The 21,860-nt window shown below is 43.6% G+C and overlaps 1 protein-coding gene across 11 annotated transcripts in view; it reads right to left on the bottom strand.

The window, feature by feature from the left end:
- The window catches only part of CDK14 (cyclin dependent kinase 14), a 579,759-nt gene that overhangs the window by 100,615 nt on the left and 457,284 nt on the right, over positions 1–21,860 (bottom strand). For all 11 annotated transcript variants that reach the window (XM_068235460.1, XM_068235463.1, XM_068235466.1 and 8 more), the window contains one exon: positions 14,056–14,195. In XM_068235460.1, the coding sequence (XP_068091561.1) occupies positions 14,056–14,195 (140 nt within the window). The remainder of the gene's footprint in view (positions 1–14,055; positions 14,196–21,860) is intronic.

The following is a 21,860-nucleotide window of genomic DNA, read 5'->3' as shown; positions in this document are numbered from 1 at the left end:
ATTGTCTACAGTTAACTCAGCAAATCCTCATTGGTTTAAAGGTCGTTACAGACAAGTGGACCTATAACCCCTGAGGGGAAGGTGGGTACAACACCCAATTTGTACATATTGGTCTCAGCCCTAAGGGCAAAGTGTCATACATTTGTTATCATCACTAGTACTGATTTCGGTAGTGTAAAAGTCTAGTTTATAGCAGATTAACTCCTTACTCCGGTTTCATTAAAAAACTCCAACTTTGATCTACTTTAATCTGGTGTATACCCACAGCCCTTACAATATGAATAATGTGCCAATTCACAAAGTAAATTCATTGAACATAGCACACTAGCAGCGCATTCAAAAAAAATTTCATAGTTCTGCATGCTTGTCACGTTGTACTTTCAAGGCTAGGTTGAGTGATATCTAAATGTCTTCCTCACTGCTCTTGGTGTGTGTTCCACAAGGCTTGCTTCTTGGCCCAATACTTATCTCCGTCTACATCTCTCTGGTTAACCCCGTTTATTCATTTAATCTCTAATTCATCTTACATGCTAATGACACTCAGTCCTATCGCTCCATTATTGGTCTGTTATTATTGCACAGAGTCTTGTCTATTACAGGTCTAAACTTTTAGCAATAGATATACTGTACAGAAAACACTTGGCTGGGCGCAGCCTGTAGTTCCTTAGTACCAGCAGAGTGGGAGTTATTTTCCCAGTACTCAGCTAGTCACCTGACCCAGTCCACCGCCCCCATCTGCTGTAGAAAGATTACCTGTTTGCAGCCTACAACTCCTAACTGCAGAGCATGTAAGAGCTGGTTCACACTGCAAGAGCTTTTTTAGCGCTTGTGATTTGAAAAGCTCTTGCTAATGCAATGCTATGGGAGATTTTTACAAAATCACATCGCTCAGGTTAAAACACACACACAGCATTACATTAGCAAGAGCTTGTAAACTCACAAGCACCTAGAAAAAGCTATTGCGGTGTGAACCAGCCCTAATAAAGCATTTTACTCCTCCTACACCCTCCGTGGTTAAGTCATAAAACGCATGTGTATATCTTATTACCCTGCCCAGCCAGCAGTAAGAAGCTATTTCTCACTGCACTTTCAGTTTTATATCGAAACTTGAGACGGTATAGGAAGTTTTTTGTTTTTATTATTTTACTTACTTAGTAGGGACTGAGAGGTAAGACTGAATTATCATGCTGCAGTGCTGGCCATAAAGAGGAAGGCGGTGGGAGGGGTTAGGGAGGGTAAGTTGATCTGTGTTGAAACTATCTGGTAGCTCCTTCCTGTCTACCTTATATGTGGTTAAAGCTCGGATGGGGAGGAGTCTGGACAGCAAGTTGCCCCGTAAAAGTTAAACTTCCGTCTCTGGGAGGGGTGATGACAAGCTTCCTTCTCATCGGCAATGTACCAAATAGAGCAAGGCTGACTAAGATTCATTACAGCAGAAACATTTCTGAATGGATTGGAGTGCTTGCAATGCAGGGTCAGGTCACAGGCTGCATAATAAACACAGAGCAGTGGGTAAATGGAATTTTATTTTATGGCTGACAATCCCACTTTAGGAGGTGGATGAGGAGGGAGTCCATGACCTGGTTATGCCCCTTTGTCTCTGTACATCTTCCAGATACTGCAGAACAACAGTTGGTCATTTAGGAGGAGACGGCTGTCTCAGCAATACGGTTTAAAAAGGCGGACACGACTGGCTACTACATTCTGCAAAGAACAAACCCAGGCGTCCCCCTTGATGTGTTTACAACAAATATATTAAATAGCAAAAAAGCGCTTTGCGTATGTAACCAGACTTTCTCTTTTTTTTTACATCTGGATGCGTTTCATAATGATTATCTATCCGGCACAGAAACCATATTCCTCCAACTTCAAATTTCACTAGAGGCATTTAAGAGAGAGAGAGAGAAAAAAAAAAAAAAAACTTCCTTTAAAATATAATGAATTTTCATCTTTTTTTCCCCTTCTTCCCTCCCCCATCAAAAGGTTTCGCTGCTCGCGACCGTTTAACGTTATGCAAAGATGTGTTTCTGCCGCAGCCTATCTCCTTACGGTTCTGCTTCTGCAAATTACCTGCTGTGAGTTGATAAAAGGATTATTGCTGCCAAAATTCTTAATCTGTGAAATTACAAATTAAATTCTCATATTAAAAATACCACCCTGAGGTATTTTTTTGTGGCTTTAATTCCCCTCCGGTGTTCTGCATACATTGTGCCTGTTAATGACGGGGACAAGGCGATCGCGGTTGGCAGCCTGCTGTCGTGTGATAATGTGGCGCGGCGTTTTTCCTTCGCGCCGCCCGAGAGAGGCCCCCGGATTTAACCGCCGGCTGATAAACTAAGTGGCATCCGGGTAATAACTCGATATTAAGTGAAAAGTACTAGCAGAGAATGCGGAATTTTCGAAGGCGATCAAAATCCCAGCTGGGCTTAATCATTCATTCAGATCGGATTGAGATGTCATAAATGGAGTATGATCACAGCGGAGGAAGCTGCGTTTCTCGCATTGGAAGAGGGTGAAAGAGAGCGAGAGAGAAAAAAAAAAAGAATGAATTCATTTTCCTACTTAATTCTGAGCTAGCCCCACTGACAGTTCTTAAGCGTAAGCTGCTGTAATACCCAGGCACCGAGGTCTGCAGAGAACTGGAGGCAAAACGCAAGAACAAATAGGCAAAAGTAAAAAAAATGTTTGACCTCTGTCTTCAACTCTTTAGCAGACCTAGAGGTTTGCACATGCTCCATGCCAATTTATTTTAGCATTTTTTTTCTTCTTCTTTCTTCTTTGTTATGTTGCCCTGCTTGTAATTAGTACGGTTGTAAAGTGTATTTAAGGCCACTTGTCACTAGGGGGCAGTGTTAGACTATAGCAGAGGACTTCTGCTTTCAGTTTCTATATTTTCTGCTAACACAGAGACATCAAAACATTCCAAGAATTTACAGCGCAACAAGTTCTGCTGGCTGAGGTCAAAAGCAGGGCGCTTATCTCAAATGAGATAAACTCGATCAAGGCAGCTAAAGGGTTAAAGAGGAACTGTAGTGAAAGTAACAATGAATAAAAGTGCAATATTACTTTATGAATGATTTAGTCAGTGTTTGCCCATTGTAAAATCTTCCCTCACCCCGATTTACCTTGTGAAATTTATCGCTGGTGGTGACAACTGCTGGCAGGTGACCTCTGTGGAAGGTAGGGTTACTGAGAGTCCCGAAGCCAGTACAAAATATACCTGGTCTCCCAGAATGCTGGGGAATTCTACATAGCTGATCAGCTAAGCATTACTGGGGGGCCCAGCCGTAACTACAAATCATGAGGCCCCGCAGCAAACCTGATGGGACCCCCCCCCCAGTGTTCACACCCATTCCCTTGCCTCCTCTTAGTGCCCTTCACAGCCTGGGGGCCCAACTCACAAGGGTCAAAAAATGCGTAGACATCATAATCTCCACACTCATAGCAAGCGTAGCCACAAAAACACCTGATCTGAAGAATACACCCATTTATCAGAGGGATTGATGTAGTAGTTGGGGTCCTCCTTATAGTTACGGGCCCCCCTGCAGTTGCTCCTCCCCTGTAGTTACACCCCTGCTGGGAGGTGGGGCTACATTCAATAAACAGCAATATATAGTGTAGCTACAGAAAGGGTTTCTGATGCTGAAACTAGGATAATTCCTGTAAGGGCTGGAACCCACTAGAATGATTTTCTGAGTGTTTAGGGAGCGATTCAAACCGCTAGCGATTTCCCTAAACGCTCAGCTAATGTTAATGTATGGGCCAAATTCCACTAGAGCGTCAGGACATGCAGCATTTTTGAGCGTCAGCGTTTCTGCAATGTAAAGTATATAAACGCTGGCATAATCGCTCGTCAAAACCTGCACTGAGTGATTTTGCTAGCGTTTTTACATTACTGCACACTGTAAATATCTTAAAATTAATTGAAAGGACCAAATCAGAATTAAAAACGCTAATCGCCACACAACCGCTGGCAGATTAATTACACTTTTTAAAATCGCTCCCGAAAACGCTCATGAAATCGCTTACAAACCGCTCATACAAAACGCTAGCGATTGCGATTAGCGATAGCGTTTTGTAGTGGGTTCCAGGCCTCAAAGTGGATATCCTGAATAATTTACTGCATAGTATTACATGTCACTAAAGAGCCTGTTCAACTACTGCACTCAGAGTGAAAACTGAAAGGCCTTGTTCACATTATAAATCGCCAGCCCAATTGCTGAGTGCTTTTGTGAGCGCTTTTTAACCATTTAACGGCAATCTAACGTATTAAAACGTCATGCTTTTGCCTGTTAATGGCAACATGACGTTTTAATATGTCGCGCGTTCCCGCCGCCGCTCCGCACGTGTGCGCGCCGCTACCGCCTCCGTATCCGTCGGGTTCCCGTGCTGGGTGATTGAGGAAGAGGACCGAGCGGAGTCCATTCTGGACGCGACCGCGAACAGCGGCCACCTCCATTCACAAAAACAGGAAACTGTAACAGTTTAATAAAGTGTAAAAAAAAAAAGTGATCACTTCCTATACGGGAGAGTGTTCATTAGCGCCATCTTGTGGCCAAAAAGTATATTACACATAGAGCGCACATACATATACAAGTACATACACACTTAATAAAATTAATGAAATTACACTTCCAACCCTACACCCCCCCCCCCCCCCCCCCAAAAAAAAACACTTGAAAAAAAAAATCAGATGAAAAGCTGAAAATAAATAAGTAAATAAATAGTTGCCTTAGGGACTCAGATTTTTTAATCTATACTTTATGGGGGAAAATTAATTTTAATTTATTATATAGGTGCTTGTAATTATGGCCAGAACAAAAAAAAAAAAAAGAAAGAAAAGAAAAAGAACACCTATATTTCAAAATAATATATTGTCGCCATACATTGTGATAGGGACATAATTTAAATGGTTTAATAATCGGGACAACTGGGCAAATAAAATGTGTGTTTTATCCACAGGAGAATGTTTAATTTTAAAAGTATAATGGCTGAAAACTGAGAAATAATGATTTTTTTTCTTCATTTTCTTTTTGTTTTTTTCCCATTAAAACGCATTTAGAATAAAAAAAAATCTTAGCAAAATGTACTACACACAGAAAGCCTAATTGGTGGTGAAAAAAACGAGGTATAGATCATTTTCTTGTGATAAGTAGTAATAAAGTTATTAGGGAATAAAAGGGAGGAGCCCGGACAAGTGAAAATTGCTCAGAGTAAAAACCCTTGGGGGGGGGGGGGGGGGGGTGTGAACTGGTTAAAGCACTTTCCCTGCGTTTTTAGAGTGATTTGCGCTTAGTTGGCCACTTTTGTAAGCGCTTTTTGTCCGGAGATTTGGGTTTTTCTTCCTGATGACACTCAGGAAGTGAACTCTTTGACCTGCAACTGAATAAATACAATGTATTTATTCTTAAAAGCGCTGGGCAAATCGCTTTTCAAAGCCTTTTGTGACTTCCCTAAACTTTGTATTGAAGCGCAAACGCTCAGGAAGTGGTGGAGGAGCCGCATTTGCGATTGGAAAGAAAGCTCATCGCTCATGTGAGAGCACTCACATAGAGTAACATTGCAGAAGTGCTTTTAAAGAGATTTTACAAATCGCCATCGCTTAAAAAAAGCGAAAACGCTCTTAGGGCTCGATTGACTAAACCGTGGAAACTCATAGCACGGCCGTGCTAGTGTTTTGCGCGTGTTTTCACGCGCCATCGCAAATTCTTGCACGTAATTGCAAATTTGCGTCCGTGATTGCGCGCAAAAATTTGAGATAGCGTGGCCGTGCTATGAATTAGCACGGTTTAGTGAATCAAGCCCTTAGTGTGAACAAACCCACAGAAATGAAATGTTTCATCAAATCTCATCTCCACGCAGTGATCTAAAGTGATCATTTTGACTACTAAGCTATTAAAGGATACCCGAAGTGACATGTGACATGATGAGATAGACATGTGTATGTACAGTGCCAAGCATACAAATAATGGCAGTATTTGTATAGTGCCTTTCTCCTGTCAGACTCAAAGCGCTTGTGAGGCAGCCACTAGAGCGCTCTCAGTAGGCAGTAGCAGTGTTAAGGAGACTTGCCCAAGAAACTCCTTACTGAATAGGTGCTGGCTTACTGAATAGGTGCTGGCTTACTGAACAGGCAGAGCCGAGATTTGAACCCAGGTCTCCTGTGTCAGAGGCAGAACCCTTAACCATTACACTATCCAGCCACTGGACGTAACTAGGCTGTGTTCCTTTTTTTCTTTCTCTGTCTGAAAGAGTTAAATATCAGGTATGTAAGTGGCTGACTCAGTCCTGACTCAGACAGGAAGTGACTACAGTGTGACCCTCACTGATAAGAAATTCCCCTTTTTACCTCTAACTTGCTCTCAGAAGCCATTTTCTGCTAGGAAAGTGTTTTATAGTTTGAATTTCTTATCAGTGAGGGTCACACTGTAGTCACTTCCTGTCTGAGTCAGGACTGAGTCAGCCACTTACATACCTGATATTTAACTCTTTCAGGCAGAGAAAGAAAAAAAGGAACACAGAATAGTTATTTGTGTGCTTGGCACTGTACATACACATGTCTATCTCATCATGTCACATCGGGTATCCTTTAAATGATATAATATTACCGCTTAGTTAAATAAACATTCCGCAATTTAGATCTGGTCTTCAGCCTTGTACATGCGTTAGTTAAAAGTCGGTTGTCTGAAGAGAATTGTAAAAATGTAGCTCAATGACAACATCCAATATCATGTATTCTGCCTGATACAACTGCCGGATCAAATCAGGTGACTATAGGGCAGATAAAGCATAGTCGATGACCTTGTTCCAGAGCATGCGCACTTATGAAGTTTATGAACTAAATGATGGTTTGGAATATCAGTGTGTGAGAACGTTTTTTTTTTCAACAACTTGTTACTTTTTACAGGAAATGTCTATTGAGCAACAGTGCTCATTTGTTAACTTTTACCTAGCGTGTGGGCGGACCTTGACCGTGTAGCCAGAAGTAGGGGAAGTGCAGGGCAGCAGGCTCTGAAGCTTGGATTACACCATCTCACTGTACAGAACAGAGTTGTGAGCATGGACAGAATCTTGCCCCATCCCGACCTGTCCCCATTCATTTGTAATTCAGCTACCAGCCCCAGGGGTGGAGTAGGACAATTTAAAATGTATAGGAATGGGTGGGGGTGGGCTATGAAATGGTCCCTGCTCACAACTCTGTGGCAGGGGCAGGTGGTGTAGTGGCTAGCAATTTCTCTTTATGGCGCTGGGTTCCTGGTTCAAATTGCACTCAGAGCACTATTTGCACAGAGTTTGTATGTTCTCCTCTTGTCTGCGTGGGTTTCCTCTGGGTACTCTGCTTTCCCCCCACATTCCAAAAACCCTACAGATAAGTTAATTAGCTTCCCCCTAAATTGGCCCTAGACTACGATACATACACTGCACGATACATACATAGACATGACTATGGTAGGGACTAGTTGTGAGCTCCTCTATGTGCTGTGGAAGATGTCGGCCCTATATAAATGCTAAATAATAATTATGTTTACTATAAGTACTATGGATACAATTATCTCATAAGTTGAGACGATAAATTGTATGTGTAGCAACAACAGAATATAAAATCTCCCTGCAGTCTCATATTCCCATTTTCAAATTAAGGGGGTAGATTTGATCTCTGAAGTTTGCACAGCAGCCATTTCAGTGTGACATACAATCTGGTTCATTCAGCTGCCAATACATAAGAATAATGAATATTTCAACTTTCCAGAGCTCTTTTGTCATCACCCAGATAATCTAAAGGTACCCATATATTACTCAATTTTCCATTGAGAAATTAAGCGACTTTATTGGCCGATCAACTACAGGTACAGTGTGGTTGATCGAAAGTTGATCGACTAGTGGCCCACACACTACATCAAGCTCCTATATGATTCTCCTTCACTAATCCATCTGAATAATGTTGTGCCTCCATGCTCTGAAACTAAAAATCGTAATACAAAAGTATCTGTGGTCAGGCTTCTTTTACACTGCAAATCTCAACTGCAATTTCCAATTTCCTCTGGATGCTAGCAACACGAGAAGAAAAAGGCAGGAAAAACACAGCATGAAGAACTTTTTTTTAACCTCCTGAGCGGTATGGACGAGCTCAGCTCGTCCATCACCGCCGGAGGCTGCCGCTCAGGCCCTGCTGGGCCGATTCTTATCAAATAAAAAGCAGCACACGCAGCCGGCACTTTGCCAGCCGCGTGTGGTGCCTGATCGCCGCCGCACTGCGGCGATGCACCGCGAGCAGCGGCGAAAGAGGGTCCCCCCAGCCGCCCGAGCCCTGCGCAGCCGGACCAATCAGTTCCGGCCAGCGCTAAGGGCTGGATCGGAGGCGGCTGACGTCAGGACGTCGGCTGACGTACATGACTTCACTCCGCTCGTCGCCATGGCGATGAGAAAAGCAAAACAAGGAGGGCTGCTCACCGCGGCCCTTCTTGTTACTTCTGATCGCGGGAGGCGATCAGAAATATGCAACAGGAGCGCCCTCTAGTGGGCTTTCATGCAGCCAACTTTCAGTTGGCTGCATGAAATAGTTTTTTTTTTTTATAAAAAAAAACGTCCCGCAGCCGCCCTGGCGATCTCAATAGAACGCCGGGGAGGTTAATGGACATCAAAAATCGGAATGGCGTGTAAAATTGCATCAAATTGCAAGCAGTGTAAAAGAGCCCTTATTAATTAGCTATAGGCTTCACTATAAACCAGCGGCTCTGGATGTGAAGCCTTGATTTCAGGGGCATAAAGAGATGATCTGCATATTTGGGAGCAAAGCATCATGGGAAACCAAAGTTGCTCACTTAAAGGGATACTGTAGGGGGTCGGGGGAAAATGAGTTGAACTTACCCGGGGCTTCTAATGGTCCCCCGCAGGCATCCTGTGCCCTAACAGCCACTCACCGATGCTCCGACCCCGCCTCCGGTTCACTTCTGTAATTTCTGACTTTAAAGTCAGAAAACCCCTGCGCCTGCGTTGCCGTGTCCTCGCTTCCCCTGATGTCACAGGAGTGTACTGCGCAGGCACAGACCATACTGGGCTTGTGCTAGACACTCCTGGTGACATCAGCGGGAACGAGGACACGGCAACGCAGGCGCAGGGGTTTTCTGACTTTAAAGTCAGAAATTCCAGAAGTGAGCCAGAGGCGGGGCCGGAGCATCGGTGAGTGGCTGCGCGGGCACAGGATGTCTGCGGGGGACCATTACCAGCCACGGGTAAGTTCAACTCATTTTCCCCCGACCCCCTACAGTATTCCTTTAAAGCTAACCTAAAGTGAAATGAAAAAAAAAAAAAAAACCCAAAAAACAAAAACACACTCACCGATGGAGAGGGAAAGCTCTAGGTCCTCTAGAGACTTCCCGTTCCTCTCCTGGCCCCCTCGTTCCAGCGCCATCAACCCTGTTAGCAAGCAATGGGTCAAATACTGCTCATTGCTGCCACATGAGGCTTCGGAAGTCTGAGTGCTCCCGAAGATGGGCGGCTCCATATTGCGCCTGTGTGATTGCGTTCTCTTGCGCATAAGCAGTACGGTGCCGCCCTTCATCAGGAGCACCTTGGCTCCTGAAGACTTCCCGAAGCCTCATGTGGTGGCATAGAGCAGTGTTTGACCCATCAGTCTCAGGTAGAAGGTCGCACACTGCTATCTACAGAAATTTCAGCAGGGGGCAGTAAAGGCTGCAGGGCGCAGGTAAACTATTCAGCAGCAGCCCTGTTTTTGCTTCTGGGGATTGTATAGGTTCACTTCCGGCCACACACTGACAAATGGCAGATGTTTATTAGATAAATTCAATGCACTGACAGTGATCACAATGAAACAACCGCTGTTTATTGCACATACTCTTTAGGTATTCCTTCTTGGTAGACTCTGTTGATCTTACTGGTAGATTGGACAGCATAAAGTTGCCATTAGTACAATTTTTTCATCAGATGTGATCTTTTGACACATTTTTTTTTAAAGTGAAGCTCCAGACTACAAATCTATTCAGCAGCACTGAAAAGGCTTGGTGTTTCTTTAATAGTTTCACAGCATCATTTTTTTTACCCAAGCCTCATTTTTAGCTGCACAGAAGCTAAGCTAAGCTCCGCCCCATCAAATAAATTTTCCCATGATGCCATGCAAAGCATGATGGGATTTCTGATGTTGTTCTCGTTGCCTAGTGCGCGCAGCTGGGAGGGGTGATCAGGACACAGGACAGTTGAAACTGTGTCTCATGCTCCCTGTCACCTCCTTTCAACCAAAAAGATGGCTGCCCTCATGAAATCACAAACATTTGTCTGGTTTTTTTTTTTAAAACAGGGTGGGAAAGATTATATTAACTATCTATTTTAATTAACATAACAAATGTAAATTAATGACAGTATGTTTGTTTAGGCTGAATTTTCCCTTTAAAACTACACAGTGTGTGACGAAAATCGATGTAAAATGATTCTTTGGTTGACTAGCTCACAAAATGTAACCAATCCCAATGTTGGATTTTACAATCGAACTGGAAGGGAGGAAATGGCCTCATCAACCTGTTAATGGGAACAATCGATAACCATCTTCCTATTATTTTTGATCATAAAAAATGTATTAAAAGATCGCGTCTGATGAAAAAAAAAATTGTACCATTAATGGGCACCCGGGGCGTAAGTACAGGGGAAAAACAGGGGGCCCAGAGCTATAAGAGGGTCCTAACTACTACTTCATACCCTCTGATACCGGGGTCCATCCTTCAGATCAGGTGTTTTTGTGGCTACACTTGTTATGGGTGTGAAGATCCTGATGGCCACACTTGTTATATGACCCTTGTGAGATGGGCCTCCAGGCTGGGAGGGTCTCCAGGGGTTGGCAAGGGAGGGGGTGTGACTATTGTGGGGGGTATCAAAGTTTTGCTAAGGGGGCCCATGATTTGTAGTCAGGCCCGATGGACACCTTAGCATTTGAACGAGGTGACTGCAGTGGCGTGTTCCTCTGACTCGTTGTGTCGAGAGCCTATTCAAAAATCAGGGCCAGGCAGAAAGAAAGAGAACCTTCATTTGTTCATTTTAGAATAGGGTGAAAAGAATATTTGGCCATGTTAAACTATAGTGTCACATTTCAGGTGACTAGACTTTCCCTTAGCAGAGGCGTAGATAAGGGGGTGCAAGAGGGAAACCAGACGCAGTGATTTAGGGGCAATCAATAGCCTGCCGCTTCTGACAACAGAACTACCATGATGGAACTAACATCTTCTTATGAGACAGGCATGAGAATTGTATGTGTAGTACAGCTAAGAAATAGCACATTAATAGCAAAGAAAAGCCTCATTTTCTTCTCCAGTACAGGAAGCATTAAAAAAACAAAACTTCAGTTATCTATGCCAAAGAGCTTCTCTGAGCTCTTCCACCCACTGGGTCCAATACAGTCCTGTTTTCTTAAGCACTTAAACCGCCAAGAAGCAGTGAGAGACAGCTTGTGATAACGTTTTACTGCAGGAAAGTTCAAAGGGTCATTATTTCTTCAGTTTTAGAGCTTAAAGGGAACCAGAGACGAAGGATAGCTGAAAAATGGAAAAAGTTTATACATACCTGGGGCTTCCTTCAGCCCCATAAGCCTGGATCGCTCCCACGCCGCCGTCCTCCGCGGCCTCTATCGCCGGTACCGGGTCCCATCACTTCCACTGGACGTGACCAGTTGTACGCATGCGCAGGGGCTCCCTCTGGCTTTGTACGCATGCGCCTGCGCAGTACGGAGGGAGCGCACAACGCTTGCATCGACTGGCCGAAATTACGGGACCGGATATTGGCGGACAGAGGCAGCGGAGGACGGCGGCGTGGGAGCGATCCAGGCTTATGGAGCTGGAGGAAGCCCCAGGTATGTATAAATCTATTTCTTCTTCGTATCTGGTTCTCTTTAAAAGACAAGAGTGTGGTTTAAAACTGCAACAGTGACAGTATGATGCGATGTTATTAACCAGTTTGTATACAGATCTCACTGCAGGGAGCTTTCTATTGAAAAATTAAGTCCTGTTTAACTGTTTGAATGCTGTTCTGCTAAAATAAATAAATAGAAAATTGTGGTAGTACATTATATGCTACAAATCTTTTAGAGCAGAGAACAAATGCCGGGTTTCACACCACTTTAAGCAATTCTATTCCAGGCATTACAGGTAACTTTAAATTAACAAGCCCTCAAAAAACAAAAAGAAACGCATCTTCATGAATCGTTCATCGTATTCTAGTTTTAAGAAATGTCATTTATTTTTCTTGTGTCTCGCCTCCGCAATATTCCTTTCATTTTCAGATAACGCAAGTTATCACCGCGGACACCCCACTTTTATTTGTTATTTTGTTTTCCTCTGTCTCCAGGAAGCTGTTTATTGTAAAAAAAGAAAAAAGAAAGAAAGAAAGAAAAGTATCGAGAGAGGATGTTGAAAATTCTAAAGAGCTGAAAAAGGAGCATCTGAAATATCTTTACATTCTCTGGATGTCACACTGCGTTAAATCAAGAGGGAGCCAGATCTTCATTGAAAATTCAAAGAATGGGGAAGGCTGGAGACTTCTCTCTATATTTGTGTTTTGCGTTGCTGCAGGGGTAGCGTACGAGAATTTCCATTTACTTCTGAATAATCACAGCTCTCTGTCTCCAACAAATTGTTTTTGCTTTTTTCTTCCACTTGACAATGTCTTATTCTTCCTTCCAGAAGCGAGTCGCATTATGCACGGATGGCGGCGTGCGAGGGAACCGTCAAGAGGTCCCTCCTGTGGGTAAACAATGACAGGTCGTGCTGATCCGCTGCATGGGGGAAGCAGAGGATCTGCATGTAGAATCAGAAAGGACGCAGCAGGGGAAAGGGGGTGGGGCTTAGCAGGAGGGGGCTGGGTCTCATTGTAATGGAACTCTGGCACACAAATGAAACGCCGGGAAAAATTACATTTTTCTCCTTGGGAGTCTATGCGGGTTCTTTGAAACATATGTATTTATATAGCACTGACACCTTTTTCAGCACTTTGCAGAATACATAGTCATGTCACTGACTGTCCTGAGAGGAGCTCACAATCTAATCCTAACATAGTCATAGTCTACCGTCCTACCATATTATCATTATTATACAGCACTGACGTATTCTGCAGCACTTTACAGAGCACATAGTCATGTCACTGACCGTACTCCAAGGCTGTGATCCAAGGCTGAGGGGGTCACCAGGGGTTGGCAAGGGAAAGGGTGTAAAGATTGGGGGCTCCATCCAAATTTTGCTGGGGGCCCCATGATTTCTAGTTACGCCACTGATACCATAGTCATAGAATAATTCAAATAAGGTCCTCAACAGGTCTATGGCAAGGCTGGGCAAACTACATCCTATGGGCAGACTCCGGCCCGCGTGCGCTGTTACACCGGCCCGCCAACGGACAGCCAGCATGTAATAAACTGGCATAGTCTGATGTCACATCATGTGACGTCCTGTTGCCATGGTGACGCAACGCGGGAGGGGAGTTTCAAATTCCCTGATGTCCGCGCACAAGTTCAAATGGAGGGAGGGGAGGAAATTTTAAGAATGCAGCCCATGGTCCGCACAATGCGTGGTCCTCCTTCCGGCTTGAAGGAGGAAGCACGATAGTGGCTGGATGGTGTAATGGTTAAGGGCTCTGCCTCTGACACAGGAGACCAGGGTTCGAATCTCGGCTCTGCCTGTTCAGTAAGCCAGAACCTATTCAGTAGGACACCTTAGGCAAGTTTCCCTAACACTGCTACTGCCTATAGAGCGTGTCCTAGTGGGTGCAGATCTGGCGCTTTGAGGCCGCCAGGAGAAAAGCGCAATATAAATGTTATTTGTCTTGTCTAGTGAGTCATGGAATGCGGCTCACTGTTCTCCTATGATGAGTGACGGAGCGCACGCTATCGCACAGACTTCTGGGAAAGTTAACCGCCCCCTGTAAAACCCAGTCTCAGGTTATTAATCAGCGATTCTCTAGCATTTCAATTCCAAGCAGCTTGCTACTCGTACTTAGTCGGAAGCCCATCTCTGTTGGCCACCTCCATAAATGTGAGAAAATTACAGAAAGCACTGTACTTACTATCGCTCAGCTCCCAGAGCCGTGGAGGAAGGTTGCTGAAGTAGTCGTGGTTGAGCGCGGCCTGTGCAGATATCCTGTTTTTGGGGAAACACTGGAGGAATTTGGAGGCCAGATCTTCGGCATGATTGATGTAACTCAGCCTGAATAGGACAACAAGAGGCATAATGTTAGCTAAGCAATGAAATGAAGAAAGAACACAACAGCTAAAATATTACAGCTCAAACCTTGAGAGGCTTGAAGGCAACACAGCAGCAGTTCAGGCAAACAGCACATAAGGTGATCCCTATTCACCTTGGTGAGCAGTATTGGCCTAACTAGGCTAAAGCTAAGTAGTTTGGGCTATGAATAAGGACACAATTGCCCGAAACATGTCAGCCTTTCTTTGCTGTTTTATGGATGTCTAATAAAGCATCTGGAAGCTACTTGTTGGTGAGTGCGGACATTTTCCCTTTGCTAAAGTTAAGTACACACATACAATAATTGTCGCCTGTCCGGGATCAGGAAATGTTCCTTCGGGCCACAATTCAGAGAACGATGCTGTACATACTCATCCCTAGTCTTGAGGCTAGCAATGTGTTCTGTTGCTATGGAGGGGGGGAGGGGGGAGGGGGCATGGAGGGACATTTAAATCAATGTACTGAAGAGAGAGAGAGAGAGAGAGAGAGATCAAGAAATGATTGATAGTCTCCATGTAATTTGTTCATATTGTTAATCCACAATCGGCCTGCGCATCATCATCATCATCTTTACTGCTGGCACACATGAAAAAAAAAAAAAACAGACAGCCACAACTGACATTAATCTATAACCACAGTTACAGTTCTTAAGATGCAGATTTTTCAACCTTCAAAATTAAAATAAGATTATGGGATTCCAGGATTGTAGAATTTAAGATTTTTTTTTTATCTCAGTTTAATCTTACTTCATGTCTGCTGTAATAACGGACAACCAATATCCCAGGCATATAAAACTTTGCTGTACAATGAATTAGAGATTGTAGGGAGTAGAAAGGGAGGGAACACCGAGAGCCCAATATAGTGCAGTATAATTGAAGAGTATAATAGAGAACACTCACAAACCAGGGTTACCTCCTAGGCAACCACTGTAAATGCAGGTGGGGAGATTAGACTTGTCCTCACTCGGGATGAAGAAGTCACTCTCTGTAGATAGGAAGAAAGGGGTATATCACCCCTCCGCCCGGGGTGGACACAAGTATTTCTGTATGGTGAACAGAGGCGCCAATAGAGTAAAACCAACTAAGAAGGTTAAAAATTGCTTGGAAGGTAGCGGTGGACTCCCCTTCTTAAAGCAGACACAAACTGTCAATTTTAAAAGGACATACATTTATTAGATACTCCACAGAATGCTGCAACACGTTTCACAGGTAAAGTCCTGCGTCTTCAGGCATTGAAAGGGGGAGTATAAACCGTATGCTATCAAAGATGCACCAGGCGCCTGGTGCGGGCGATCGCGCTGTCAGTCGCGGGTGGTGGTGGTGGTGAGGGGAGGATTTGGTGCGGTAGATATGGGGGGGGACTGTCAGATGAACAGAGGTGTGGATGGGGAAGGAGGGAGACAGAAAGCAGCAAATCAGGCTGCAGTAAAGAATTAGGGAGGGATAAGGAAATGAAGGGGACGTACAGGGAGGGCCGTAGGGAGAAAAAAAACCTCCCAGCATGCTCTGCAGGTTCTGTTATGCGGCCTCCTTAGCTGCCTGGGGATAAAGAGGATTTCTATTCAGCCAACAAAAAAGTAAGATAGCTTTTTAACTTCAGTATTGCCTTTTTGGCTTCCTTCCAAACTGTTTAACACAGGAGAATAGAAATTTAAATTAGCTTTTTTTTTGCCTAACAGTTACTCTTTAAAGAGACTCTGTAACAAAATTTTCAGCCTTAGTTCTTCTATCCTATAAGTTCATTTGCCTGTTCTAATGTGCTCTGGCTTACTGCATCCTTTTCTAATTGCACAGTGGCTGTGTTATCTCAGTTATATGATCTAATCTGTTTTCTTCTGTCGGCACAGTCGGGCTAAGGCTGGAATGTGTGGAATGTGCAGGGCTGCTTGTGATTGGATAGAAGCGATACACACCCGCTCCAGGCCCCCTGCACACTCTGTATGACTCACACTCTGCTTATGTGAGCCTATCACAAGCTGGTTAGTTTGTTTGTAAACACTTCCTAAAACTGTTAATTATAAGCCAGGATTGCAGCAGAGAGTGGCAGAAACAGCACAGAGGGGCCCAGGAGAAAATAATGAATAGAATTGTATGCTTTTTGCTGTAAAAATTTTAGAGTACAGATTCTCTTTAAGAAGGTTAGTCCACTGCTACCTTCCAAGCAATTTATAACCTGTTTAGTTGGCTTTACTCTTTTGGCGCCTCTGTTCACCATACAGAAATGAATTAGAGATACAATTATTACAGATGCCCATCTCTGCAAAAAATTAATTCATAATTTTATATGTGTTTCCAAAGCTTTGTGTGCGTTTGACATAAAACAATGGTACAGAACTTACAATACATTTTTAGGGAGGAAGCACACTAAAATATGAATGAATTCTCTGCGTACCACGGGGAATAGGATTGAGCCCTTTCTTTTCTGTCTTTCACCTATTTATTTATGAACTGAAAAACTGGATATAAAAATGATTTTCCCCACCTGCAGCTTCTGCCAACTGCCAGGTCCTCTGCACAGTCCCGGTAATTATGGCCTCCAGGGATGCCCCAGAGCATTCTCTGCAATCACGCACACCTCCCTACTGAAGAGGAACTCTGCATCTAGACACAAGTTCTAAACACATTTTACAACACTGTGGAGTAAATAGGTACAGATTTTTTTGTTTTGCTTTCTGCTACTGTCGAACTCATCAACTACAAAAATAAGCAGAGATGCGAGGCTGAGCGTGATCTGAAGTGCTTCTGAAGAGTGGGAAAAGAGCATTACAGAAAATAGCATCCATATTCTTAAAGCGGAATATAACCCTGCATTTCAACTTTGCTCTAAAACATTATTTACAGTATATTATATGCAACCAGCATTTTTTTTTTACTAGACCAGCATTGGAAGGGTTACACAGAGCTTTAAAGTTCCTGGAGATTTCTGCAGACGCATCCGAAGCTGACATAGATACATTTTGTTTACATAAATGTATCTAAGTGTGGCATGTGACTCATCTCTCTGACTGAAAAGGAGCTGGAGGACAGCCAAAGAGTGTGTAACATTTCTCAATAGATACATTTAACTAAATAGAATGTAACAATCTGAACTTCTGCACATCTCTCCACTGAACTTTAAACCTCTGTGTGTAACCCTTCCAATGCTGGTCTAGTAAAAAAAAATGCTTTTTGCATATAATATGCTGTAAATAATGTTTTAGAGCAAAGTTTAAATGCAGGGTTATATTCTGCTTTAAAAGTGCTGAAGATCATGCCATATTTAAAGCACTAGCTACTGGCTTAAAGGGAAAAATACAATATGCTGATCGTTCTCTGCTTCTCCGGACCCTCTTATCACTGGGGATCAAGAGCTTAGCACATTCTTGGATCCGCTCTTACCTCCTCTACTGCAATACTAACTCCTCTTTGTGCTTGCTGTCTGTTGGTGTAGCATAAGGCTCTGGCTTTGAACCTCTCCTCTTCTCCATTTACACTCATGGCCCAGGACAATAAGCCTTTCTTGTTTTCACCATTACCTCTAGTGGATCATACCCAAATATATATTTTAGCCCTGGAATATGTCAGCCAAGTTGGCAAGTTGTGAAACACAGAATTTTAAGTTATCATTAGCTGTAAAAACAGATTTTGATTTATTTGTTTGCCTTCACAGTTCTTTTTCAGGCAATCTTCGCTCTATTCCACAAGTGCTAAAGAATGCTGTCAAGGTTGCGATTGGAATCACATGACCATGCCAACTTCTGGGTTCTCTGAGTCACATGATGCAGAGTAACCAGTGACAAGAGAAGAGAGTCCCTGAGAATCTTTGTCTGCATCATAATGGGGAAGACTCTACCTATATGTTCATCACCTTCTCGGCTTAAAAATCTTCAGTCGGTACTTGGTTGGTTCATCTGGAACAGCAAGAAGTTTTTTTTATCAGGATAATTCCATTTATTGGCTAACTTAAAAGAATAAAAGAAAGAAATCTTTCGGCTGTATAGCCTTCTTCGGCTTCAAGCCCACTTGCTACTCATCTGGAACAGGAAGAGTTCTCAAATTCCACACTAAACCTAGATCGGGAGTCAGGTGGGCTGGCAGTCCCGGATCTAGTTAAATATTACAAGGCAGTGCAATTGTCCAGAGTGTAGTGTTGGAGAATAGGAGCAGAATCTGGGCTATGGACAGAGTTGGAACGCCAATATCTGCAGGTCAACTGAGCTTTATTAGGTCCATTGTAGGCTTAGCCTCAGTGGGAGGGCGGGACTACATACCAACATACAGCAATATATAGCTATAGGAAGTGTTTCTGAGGCTGAAACCAGGACATTTAACGTAAACTTGGGTATTCTGAATCATTATTATTTATATAGCGCCAACATATTACGTAGCACTGTATAATAAATAAGGTTACAGTCAATAATAATAGGGGTGACAGACAACTCAATAAAGGTAATAAGAAATAAGATACACAATGCCAGATTATACACTGGGGTAGTAGCTCCAATAATATAAGTTCACATTTTTCTGTGGGTAGGGTGTACAATCAAGTATGATACACAAGGAGAGAAGGCCTTGCAAAAGGCTTACACTCACGAGATGGGGTGGCAATGCGAAAGAAGGCGGGCTGGATCGAGAAGTTTTTAGCAGAGAGAGTTAAGGCAGCGTCAAGGTGAGGTAGGCCTCCTTGAAGGGGTATATTTTGAGGGCTTGTTTGAAGGTGTTGAAGGAGGGGGCAAGCCTGATGGGGACAGCCCTTAGTGAAGTGCTGTAGTCACGCATGGGAGTGTGAGATGCGTGGGGTGGTTAGAAGGAGCGTAGTAGGCGGACAGGTGTATCTGCTGACTAGGTCAGAGATGTAGATCGGGCAGGACCTGTGCATAGATTTGTAGGCCATTATTGCATACTACTATATGTGGTTATGGTTCCTCTTTAAAGAAGCCTTGCAAAATCAAATCTGCGTCTATTTGCTAACTGCAAATCCATTTTAGGTTTACTCTATAAATTACTTCAAAACCAATTTAAAATGTCCTTTAAAAATATAGTTTGAAGAACGACCTCGAGACTTGATGAGTTTGAGGCTTGAAGACCTGGTGCCATTCTTAATGACGTCCCTGTCTTAACGACAGCGATCAGACAGGGACCGCTCTTCTTAATTCACTTCAAAGTCCACATTTGCTTTCAGATAATTGCTTTTTCGGACAAATTTGTTCAACTTAACGAAAGGAGAAAAAAAAAGCCTCAAAATATATTTCATTATATCTGTTTTGGAAATAGCAGGTCAACAGTCGGTCACACACAACGCACGTCTTCCTCTTAAAATGGGAGACAGTGGATGACTACAGGCGTGTGCGCTGAACTCCTGAACTTTGGTGTCCCGCTCGGGAGTAAGACTAGCCCGTATAATTATTAGGACGGGAGCCTGTTAGATAAACAGAGATTAGTCTTGTCTCTGCATATGCGATTAGCGAACGGGGATTAAGCAAGCAAATATGCCCCACTGTACGCAGCTAGGGGTTTTATCGTCAATCTACAGATCCGATGTCAAACCACAGGCCAGGTCTTGTATTTCTTGTCTGCTCTCCAAGTCAGGTTTTCCAGCCGCTAAGTTTCCTCCTTGCAGAATAGACAGTAGCTGCTTCTAGTCCAGCCTAAATTGATTTTAGAAGTTCTGCCCAATCTCAGTTCTTATTAATCTCTTCAAATCAAAGGATCGTTGAAAGCATTCAACGGTTTCAGGAACTTTCTTCCTTGGCAAAAACAAAGTCATATATCTCTCTAGCAGACTATAACTCTGCAGAGCTAGATGTATACGTCCAGTGGTGTGGCTACAGGCAAGGCCGGATTTCTGGCAAGGCCGATAGGCCATGGCCTAGGGCACCAGAAATTTAGGGGCGGCTCAGTGAGGGACAGTAAGGCTGTTCCATGCAGCCATCCCTATCTACAAGGACAGCTTTAACCTTTGAACTCTCTGTTCTGTACTTGTGTCTTCCCTGCAAGACCTGTAAGCTCTATCCTGCAGGTACACTTCAGCCTAACTCACATTGTGACACAATGGGTCCATCATTAATGAGATGGCAAACATGACGTAAAAGTTCTTAAGGAAAATATAACTTATAATTTATATGCGTATTAATGAAATAGTTATTGTCTGTGACATCCAATGATGTAAGTAGAATTCTCATTGGGGCACACGGAGATAACAACCATACAGACGGTATAATTGGCCTTGGGCGGTAAAAAGTACAAATCCGGCCCTGGCACCAGTGCAGACTTTACATGGAGTCCCCCCTCCTCCCCCAATCCCATTCCCCAGCATACTTAACCCCCTGGCGGTCTATTAAAAACCGCCAGGGAGCAGCAGAGCAGTTTTTTTTTTTTTTTCAAATCATGTAGCAAGCCCAGGGCTCGCTACATGATAGCCGCTGTGCAGCAGCATCCCCCCACTCTCTTCAATCGCATCCGGCGATCTCTGATCAGGAAATCCCGTCATCGACGTCGTGACGTCTTTGGGAGTCCCGATCTACCCCTCAGCGCTGCCTGGCACTGATTGGCCAGGCAGCGCACGGGGTCTGGGGGGGGGGGGGGGGGGGGGCAGCGCGGCGCCTGATAGAGATAAACATCAGGTATGTAAGTGGCAGTTCTTGTCTGAGTCAGGACTGGGTCAGACTACAGTGTGACCCTCACGGATAAGATATTAGTGTTGCTCGGATACCTCATTATCCTATTCGAGTTTGGTCGAATTCGGATAGTAAACTATCCGAATTCACTCGAAGTTCAATATCCGATGTAATCGAATATCCGATTCGACCTCGGATATCCGACATCACTATCCGAGTCTGTATTCGAGTAAAATATTCGAGCTGGCCTTAAATAGCTTGTAAAACTTGTTTGGAGGTCAATGATGCATGAAACCACTTTTTTTATGAAGAAAAACATCAAGTGATTAGGTGGTGTTGTAGTAGTTATAAAAAAAGGTATCAAAAATAGTAAACTAACTTCATGAAATATTTGCATATCATCTAAAGCAGATACCACCTCCTGGACTTCCCTAGGGGTTAAATTAACCAATACGACGCTAAGATATTTGGGAATCACCTTCTCCAGAGACCCCACCCAATTGTATACCTTAAACTTCACACCTTTAATTAGAAGCATAAAATCCCAATTAGAGAAATGGCATAATTTGCCCCTTGGTTTTGCGGGTAGGGTAGCTTTGATTAAGATGGTCTCCATGGGAAGACTTCTTTATCCACTACAGACAGTCCCACTGCTCCTCAAGCATCAAGACGTAACCCTAATCAATTCCCTGTGGTCGAAATTCATTTAGCGAACAGGCAAACCTAGAATGTCAAGAGCCAAACTGTCACTCTCAAAACCACTAGGTGGTCTTAATCTCCCCCTGGTATAAGAGAATATAATCTGGCCTCTCTCCTACGGCATGTTCACGATTGGGTCACAGGAAATCAGAATTATTCTAATACAAAATTGGAAGGGGAACAGGCGCTCCTCCCTTGGTCACTCACAGGTCTGCTGCACGCCCAATTCAAAAATTTACCGCCACGCCTAAAGCAAAATGCAATCTTCAGAGACACGATTGCTACTTGGAAGACAGTACGAAAAAAATGCTCTCTTCCTTTTAAAATCTCTAAGT

The sequence above is a fragment of the Hyperolius riggenbachi genome, chromosome 5, assembly GCF_040937935.1.
Source record: "Hyperolius riggenbachi isolate aHypRig1 chromosome 5, aHypRig1.pri, whole genome shotgun sequence".
In the NCBI taxonomy this organism is placed as follows: domain Eukaryota; kingdom Metazoa; phylum Chordata; class Amphibia; order Anura; family Hyperoliidae; genus Hyperolius; species Hyperolius riggenbachi.
The sequence above is the reverse complement of the archived record's forward strand: the minus strand, read 5'-3'. Positions and strand labels throughout refer to the sequence as shown.